The sequence below is a fragment of the Perca flavescens genome, chromosome 1 (assembly GCF_004354835.1).
Source record: "Perca flavescens isolate YP-PL-M2 chromosome 1, PFLA_1.0, whole genome shotgun sequence".
Classification (NCBI taxonomy): domain Eukaryota; kingdom Metazoa; phylum Chordata; class Actinopteri; order Perciformes; family Percidae; genus Perca; species Perca flavescens.
Genome location: NC_041331.1, coordinates 33,444,376 through 33,453,920, shown reverse-complemented (window position 1 = coordinate 33,453,920; position 9,545 = coordinate 33,444,376). Strand labels below are relative to the sequence as shown.

Genomic DNA, 9,545 nt, shown 5'->3' with positions numbered 1-9,545 from the left:
CTCAGAGAAAATAACATGCTGGTTGAGAAATAAGATTAAAATTTTACACATTTCTTTTCAAAATATGACAACCCCTTTAGATTAGATTTAGTGAACTCATGCATATGTTCAGTGTTTATGGGAATAAAATGTTTGCTATAATGTTTGTATTTCATTCAGTTTACTACAGTAACAGTGAAATGGACTAAGCAAAATGAAACAGCAATGTTCAACAGGTGTAAAAACAGATGTGTTCCTTGAGGTTAACTATACATTGGGAGTGGTGATGGAAAATGCTTAGTCACCCCAGATATGGTGTTAGCATTTTCTTTTCATTACTAAAAAAATATGCATACTGCTTTCTGATAAATGATCACTTTCATAGTTACTGAACTGGGCACAGGAGGAATAAGTCAAACAGTATGCATATTTATTTTTTAGCTGCCAAGTAATTAAAATCCTCTGGTGATGAGCCGAAGCTGTACCCCCATACATCTCTGGAGACTTTTCTTTAAGTTAGAAATTTCAGGAAAACAGAATGAGTATGCATCAATAAATAAGTCCCTGACAAAAATGTGACAGCTTTCATTAAAGGGTGAGTGGTTGCTCTGTTACGCGCTTGGCAGAGCTGACAGTGGGTGACCCCGTTCAGAAAAGGTTTTGCACTGTGCAGCATAATTTCCCATTACTGCATGTCACACCTGCTGCCAAGGATTCCCACGGGAGAAACGAGACACACACACACACACACACACACACACACACACACACACATTCAAACAGACACTCACACATACAGATGATACCCGGCATGCAGCACATAGCACCCATCACCCCCAAAACCCAGCAACACACTCTGGCACCCGGCCAAGAGAGTTCCCTTTCACGACAACCTTCACCCACCTCCACAACTAGGCAGTTACTCAAGAGGAAAAATCACCTAAACGACACTAATGAAACAGCATGCCACACAGCAAAGCAGAAAAGTTTGTGAGCCTGGGGAAACACGTTTCATCCTTTGTGACATTACAAAACTGTGGGACATGAGCCGAGGCCTCCCCGGGGGGCATGTCCTAGCAAAGGCTTATGGGAATCATACGCTGTTGCTGCCACTTTTCTTCTGGTGCTTTTCACCAAGCCTTTTTGCTGCATATTGCCCAGAATTTCAGTAAACATCTTGACAAGATTTCATCACATGATTTATGATGTGAGTTTTAAGATGTCCCTACTCCTAATCAGGGTATAGACTCTGGTAAACTTTATCTTAACAAAGTTTAGCAGTGGCGCCCAGGTAGCTCAGTTGGTAGAGCAAGCGTCCATATATAGAGGGTTACTCCTCGATGCAGCGGGCCAGGGTTAGACTCCGGCCTGTGGCCCTATGCTGCGTGTCATTCCCCCTCTCTCTCCTCTTTCATGTCTTCATCTGTCCTGTCAAAATAAAGGCCTAAAATGCCCCAAAAATAATCTTAAAAAAACAAAGTTTAGCAGTAACATTTTATTTGACCATAGTCCTTTCAGGAAAGTAGCTTTGGTCCTTCAATGAAACGTAAACTGCAAAAAGTGTCCCTTTTAACAACGCATTGCAACAATCACACTTTGGCATGAAACAATTCTGTAATTCATAACAAATTTTCATTATTTGTCTTTTCACTTTTCTCCTTTTTTCTTATCACTTTAATATGTTTTGTTTCACTGATAAAAAGCAAAAATTATTATTATATTATTATTATTGCAAAAATAATCCAATAATATATTAATACTACTTATACATTAATACAATTGTATTTCAAATACTTCTGTTCTTTTTATTTAGGAAGATGTTGAGTTCAGAACTTGTACTGCATAGTAATGGAGTATTTTTTATAGTGTGGTGTTTGATTAAATGATGTGAATACTTCAGATCTGAAAACTGGACCACTCTTGAGTTTTTCCAGTAGTGTGCTTAAAAGCAAGTGAAACTGCAAACAAGTCAAGCGAGCTCTCCTCAGATGTGCAGATTTTTTCTGGTGGCTTCAAGAAAAATAGCATGTGATACTATTAGTTCAAATGATTTGTTAAACTGGACTTTTTCTGCCATGTAGCCTTTAATATTCAGGCCAGCTGCGTGGACTGTCTCGGCTTCCTCACGGTGGTGGAAAACCAGCGGGACTTTAGGAAAGCTCCATATCCAACAGCGCTGGCTCAGGGGACATCTTAAGCCCAAATGACTCAGTGACTGAGAAACAGCCAGTTGTGGAACAGATGAGCATTCAGCTTGGAGCACATGATACAGTTTGAGGCGAGGTAACAAGGATGTAGCAGTTGGTAGCAGGTTAGGGCTGTCAGCTTAAACTTTTAAATTGACTAATTGGCATGGGCTTACATTCACTTGTAAATGATCCGACATTGTTGTACACTTGGTATTATGTGCAATCCTATAAATGGAGCTTTCAAAAGCATTCCACTTTCATTGGTCTGTGGTAATGCAGCAGAGTGTGCAAACTGATTTAGACTAACAAAATTGCAACAACAAGAAAAAAATTTGACAACAAAAGCAAATATCATGTTCACTTTGGGGTATTATGTATTACATAACTTGGGGAACTGAAGCAACCCTTTTGAGTCTTTTAAATCGTAAGTATTTAGCAGTAACAAAAAGTACAGATTATTTTAAATGCTAAAACGTGCAAAATTTTCATTGCTTTATGGTAGCGGTGCTTAAGATGTACAGTATTAATTTTCAGCAAATAACTCAGATACCATTTAAACCTTCCTTTTTGAATTAAAGTTTGGATCAAACAAATATTAAGCAAAGACTTGAGGAAATAAGTTGCGTGCGTTAAATGGGAAGAAGAAGAGTAGGAGGGCATGACTCTGATGGTTGTTCAGCAGAAGGATTGGTGGCTTTCTGTGATGAGCAGGTTAAGTGGGGTGAAAATAATACTTTGGTAATCAAAGACAATTTACCACACTATAATTTCAGTGAGGGACGAAAGTTCAACAATTTATATGTAAAGCAAATGAAAAAGCAAACCCTGCAGACTTGTTCAAAGAGAAAGCAGAAATTGTGAAATGTGTCTTTGTGTTCGCAAAACACGTTTCGGGTAATTACCTAAAGAACCCCCCACCCCCTTTTACGCTTTTTCTAACAGTTTGTTTTAAAATGGAAATTAGTGTGTGCTCACAATTGCATGCATCCAGACATTAAGAGTAAATTGTGCTTTTTTAAGGCATCAGGTACCTGTAATTGAAATAACTCCAGAACAAATTTGTATAAAATTTCAATTCATTAGCAATGGATTCATGAATCATGAGCAATTTGCTCTCTTACAATCTCCTCACACATGTTTGAACCAAGAATGTTCATTAAAGTGGGGACAAAGAATTCAAATTAATTTCCCAAAAAATGTTGTAAAACAACTGCATGCTGCTGAATGTGACCCTCTCATGGGTACTGAGACAAACACGATGTGAGGATTCATCAACCGCTTACTGTTTCTGTGGTAACCACACTGTTACCTGCCAAGCATTTTTCAATCTTTCAGTCCATCTACATTCAAATTGGGCTGTTAGCTTACTGGTTCACACACAGCCCCCTTTTTAATGATCAAAGAGGTCATCTGTAGACTTTAGCTACACCTGTCACTCAATTTAAGCAAACTGTCAATCACTGTCCAACACTTTCTTTACGCTTAACGCTCATACTGTAGATACAAGCATGGATCCAATACAAGCATGGATTGTAACTCCTTGTGGCCATTACTAAAGCCAAACTGTCAGCCCAAATCCGTCGGCCTATCGAGATTGTATCCGGATCGATTAAAGAAATTCTGGACAGCAAAAAAAACACATACTGTAACAGTATGTGATTTTTGCAAACTGCATCCAAACCACATTTGGAGGTTTGAAAAATGCATTTCTGATTGGATTTCTTCAGATGCGTCTCAGTCCAGACCCTCTTTTGTGTCTTTTTCGTCACTCGTGTAGCCAAGAGTAGACTTATGCAGATAATAAAATAAATAAACAGGGGCTCTGTAGTCTGAACCAGCGTGAACCCATACGTCTTTATTTACTTCCACATTGTCATCGGCAGCGCAGCTTTACTCTTTCTGGTTTTACCCTTCACAATAAAAGCCCAATTTAAATTCATTGCAAGCATTTTTTTTATAAAGAGGCAACTCTACAAAATGGCTTACCTGCACCGCAACACACAACAATGATTTCCCTTTGAAATCCAAAGAATCGGAGGTGCTGGCCGAAATTATGGGTTTCCATTTCTCGTGCTTCCGCGTTGGAAAGTTGTGTCTGCAGCTTAGCTACACAGACACATACGTTGTTACCACAACAAACCATGCAGATAGGTCAGTGATGTATGCACACACATATCCGATTTGATCACATGCAAATTACAGTGTGACAGTCTGTCTTAAAGATCTGGTTTGAAAAACAAATTTAGATTTGCCTGCAGTCTGAACATATAACCTAAAAGTCTCAAAACTTTTTTTAAGAAACAAATAAACCACAAAACTGTCTACGAATTGAAAAGACACTTTCAAAGATGTGTTGGTACATTCTATGACTCATTAGCAATTAGATATTAGTGTTCTACTGTGGTTTACTTTTGACATTTCACTGCCTATGAGGTTTTTTATGTCAATTTGGCAGGCTATTTATAGCCAATTACACTGCATGGACCAACCGAGGAGAGGACAATGGATGGGGATATTTAACAACTCTTTGTATCTTTTCCTCCTGGCTGTGTGGTGCAGCTCAGAGTCCCTCCTCTCAGCATCAGAGACGGATTGATAGATAACACTACTCAAGCAAAAGATTTGCCCCCCACTAACATTCAGCATGTCTGAACAATGCATGCATTCTGGCACTGACACTAAGTATTATGATAATGTAGTGCTCAGCAAAATGATGGATGTTAAACAGCACGACCTGGCCGCGCCGCATACTGACGAGCTCCGTGCCCGCCAATGGTGTTGAGTCATCCCACGCGCTGCATAACGACAGCGACAACGGCACGCAAACTATCAAATCGCCATTAAAGGAAACAGTGTCGAACAACTACGAGGCAGGATATAATCATCTGTTAAAGCAAACAGGTGAAAAAAAATGCCTTCTGACTAGACATCAGCATACAGCTACACCAATCCACCCAAGTGTACAGGAAAATATGAAATGCAAAATTCCCCAGATATTCAGATGATTCCCTGGAGATACCGAAAATGCCCAAAGTCAGAATTCACAAAGCATAAAACATCTTTTCAAACTGATGCAGAACAGTCCACATGAATTAGTCATGACAAAACATTACATATTTTGATCTGCCCTTAAATCCATAATTATGGTGCAATTCTGTGTCACAGGACTCGGGCTGTGAAAAAAGGTAGTGCTGCAAATCATCCATTAGGTACGGTATACTAACTGATGCCAACAGCCATATACATCATCCATCCGAAACAAATCAAATCTCTGTCAACCACAAACTTAGCTCAAAGAAGGATTTCAGAGTAGCAGTCAAACTAATTTATGGCACTGCAGTAAATCTTTATGAACTTTATGTTTTTAGGGATCGTGGAGCCAAGCTGATTATATCCTCCCCCACTCTTCTGTTGCTCTGCTGAATGAAAAATGTTGTAACTGTTTATGATAAAAATGTGGATTGAATTTGTCACTATGTTAAAACATTGGGAGCCTCCATGGGCCTTTGGCATATTAGCTAACCAATATCCATTGGCATATTATGCATTTTTGTGAAACAAACAGAACACAAACTACCGTTCAAACTCCTGTGCAATACATATACTTTGGGAAAAAGATCTTTGCAAAACCTTATATTGTATAGAGGCAGAGGAAATGACTCAAACTCTGTACTCTAATATTGATGATAGTTACACAGCTGCAACACGTGTCTGTGAAGATTAATCCCATTTATCCAGGCAGTACATGAGGTTGAAATGAAACTATCCATTGTAATGTTAGTTGTAGCGTGTGTGAAGTTGTGAATGTGTTTCAACACTCATCCGAGAGATTACCCTATCATGATGTTAACAACCCAGAGAGGTTCAAATGTCCAGGCCTCAGCACAGACCAGGAGAAATAATATAACCCCTTGATGAGTAGCATAACGCCCTATGGATAATTTAATTTCAGCCTAATGCTAACACTTAATACAGTAAATTGAAAGAAGCTGGGAGATGCTGGATGCTTAAAGGCTCCGTAGAGCTGAGGGGGACTGCACAGCCAGGTAATAGTTATCTGTGGGTTCATCACCAAGCATGACCCCTTTAACAAAGAAGTAGCCATGCGATTCATCATTAATATCAAAAATATATTAGCCACTTCAAAGATGATATTTAACTGACATCCCAGAATGCTTAAGCAGTTTAGTGCCTTTGAGTTCTGCTCTGTTGTTCTCTATCTATACTTACATGCTGAAGAATATTTAACCCAGCGGACCTGATGTTGTTGAGTGTTAAGCCTTGATCCAACTGGAATCCAACATTGTCTTCACTGTTTTTTATAAAGAGGTCTTATGTACAACTTGGTACTTTATTTCTAAAACAATTAAATGTCACACTGATGAAGTCTGTGTTATATGGTTAAAGCTGCAGACAACAGAAATTGGGCTTTGAGATGTGATTGTTTGTCAAATACAAAAAAATAAAAGTTAGAAGTCTACTGATAGAGCAGACTGCTCTGCTGACCTAGGTGTGTTGTTTATAACAGAATTCAGTTTGTTTGAAGAAAGGGAAGAACTTTCACAGTTAAATAAGTAATTAATTTTACCTTTCAATTCCCCTACAAAAGCTTTTCTCGGTTTCGGAATGGGCGTTCATTCAGTGTTTTAAACGGCTCTCGTTGAGTGACACAGCACATTATACACTATACCTACTCCTGTTTTGTTAACGACACTAATCCCATTTTCTTACTCTTGTACTTTCTTGTTTCGGTCTACAGGTATCACACATTGGCGCAGCAGGAGGCATGAACATGGTTTAGTTGAGTGGCCAATAAGAAAAACTCATCCATATAATGCATTGGTGAAATCTTATTAAAAGTACACGCTTGTGCTCCCAATGTGACTTTGAATGTCATGGGGGATGAAGTGGGCATAATGCATACATCAGAGTGGCCTTGGTGGAGGATGATTTGAACCGGCATACAGTCTGGCATTGGAACAGGATTATCCGTCCCGAGGCAACCATGCTCCAGAGTGTTGACATTCAGGGATGGTCGAGGACAGGCGTAAACAACACGAACATCAGAAATATTGTTTTAATCGATCATTGAGGAACACTGGAAAGAGGAGGAGCAGGCTGAGCACCCGCGACTGATGACTGGAGGAACAGGTGGTGCATGGAGACCTTCAGGGCTGCACACACAAGGAAGCAATGCTGAGCCTACACTCATTTCTCCCACAAGAGCGCTTGACTTGCGCTGATCAATAAGATCATGAACTGTAGGCACTGACTAACATTTCATACATAATTTGCCTGCCTTGTGAATAGATTCTATTTTACTGAGTGGACTGATTGTGAATTCAATGTGTGCATATGTGTGTGATATAAAACGATATCTAAAATTAAAAAAAATAATTAACACCTATCTACAAAATACTATCAATCACAAACAGCAGCGGCAGTGCTTTAGCTGATAATAAACTGTAGGACAGCCTGCTTATGATGACATGGAGAGTGCTGGAAGGGTGACCTTATTTTGGCTTTCCATTCCAATAAAATTAATGTTTAAACTAAATACCAAATAAAGACTTAAAAAGTCAGAAATTATTATATAATTAGAATATTTAATACTAACTATTATTACATTTGAATGATTATAAGATTTCCCTCAGCCACAATAGAATAAGATTAAACATTACTGAATACAACGGTGCAATTAGAGGCGTGTTGTAAAACATACATAAACCTATAAATGCAAAAGGGAATAAATTTAAATCAAAATGTGGTTATTATAATTACATTGAAATGCTTGTTGTAGTCCAATTGTTTCTACATTACATGTACAAATATGCATTTAGCAATAAGTTGTGTTTAAACCACACTTGGACTTTGAATTTTAGACTTTTATTTGGAACAAAAAGACCCTCCAAACCAAACCGCACTCATGGCATTCACCATTATAACTATCATTAGAATTGATCGATCCCTGACTAATTACTAAGTGAATACTGATCCCGCTCGGTTTGGACGATAAGGGGGACAGCGGGGTGAGGACAGAACAAGCGAGAAAACGATGCATGCTGGATCTCAGCCTCTACTATTATCCTGCCTTGTACTTCCTGACTGCAACCCGCCCACGGAGCAGCATATTACAATACAGCCGCCTTGTAAATAGTATTTTCCACAGCTAATGACGTCCAAAAAAGTAGGCTACGTATTACCCGACTCAAAGGTCAAAGCAGCATGCCAGCACTACCTTAATCACGGATGCTGATTGCCTGATAATGGTTTGCACTTTCCGCTCCCCTGAAAGCATTTATATCTCTCTGACAATATGCTGCAAATGGACTCTGTGATGCAGAACAGAAGGATTTTTCCACTCTTTTTGACTTGTTTAGATATTTTGTGCAGCTGCAGAAATAACACAGCATCTAGCGCTTGCACTGTCCCGCCCCCTTAAACTGGGATGCTCAGCACATGAGAGTCAATGTAAACACACAAAGGCGTTTTCAGCTGTAGTATTCACGTGGATTGGACGCGGTAACAATTAACCCTGCACTCGCAAGCCATTCACTTCCACGTGTTCTCCCTTTCACGCCATATATATATTTGGTGTGTGTGTGTGTGTGTGTGTGTGTGTGTGTGTGTGTGTGTGTGTGTGTGTGTGTGTGTGTGTGTGTGTGTGTGTGTGTGGGTGTGTGCGTGTGTGCGTGTGTGTGTGTGTAGGCTCTACGGGGCTCCTACTCTGTCCCAAAACATCTGCAAATTAACACACTTTTCATGCTCTCTGCCCCAAAACTGAATTGGGACGCTCTTTGATCTCTCTCGCTCTCTCCCTCCTCTTTCTCTCTTGTGTAAAGGAACACAAAAGTAAAAATACCAAAATAACCAACCTTTATGCATTCCCGTAAACCTGTCTTTCAGTACAGTGAGTTCGTATATCTTTCCGAATTCCTCAAACAGGGGTTTCAGGTCTTTTTCCTCCAGGTTTCTGGGAATCTGCCCGATGAAAAGCTTGATGGCGTCGTGGTCCTTCATTGGAATGGTGTTCTGGCCGATGGTAAGCCCGTTCATCCTGCCGGCGCTGTTCGTGGTGCTGAATCCATTCTCTTGCTGCACTCCGTTTGCAGTGACTGTAGCCATCTTTCCTCAATGGGCCGGCGAGCTGCTCTCTCTCTCTCTCTCTCTCTCTCTCTCTCTCTCTCTCTCTCTCTCTCTCTCTCTCTCTTTCTCTCTCTTTCACTCTCTCTCTTGCTCTCCTTCTCTCTCTCTGTAGTCAACTGCACAGTGCACACTCCCCCGTTATATCTTCCTCTCTACCCACTCCTCCTCCAGTTTTCCCTCCCTATATCTCTCCTCTGCCTTTACAGCCCCCTTGTTTGGAATCAGCCTTAT

General features: G+C 40.0%; 1 protein-coding gene across 1 annotated transcript in view; it reads right to left on the bottom strand.

Annotated features, from left to right (window-relative positions):
• The window catches only part of celf6 (CUGBP Elav-like family member 6), a 140,394-nt gene extending 131,203 nt beyond the window's left edge, over positions 1–9,191 (bottom strand). Inside the window, exon 1 of the mRNA XM_028600501.1 lies at positions 9,044–9,191. Coding sequence (XP_028456302.1) covers positions 9,044–9,188 — 145 coding nt within the window. The 5' untranslated portion in view covers positions 9,189–9,191. The remainder of the gene's footprint in view (positions 1–9,043) is intronic.
• Positions 9,192–9,545: the final 354 nt, after the last annotated feature.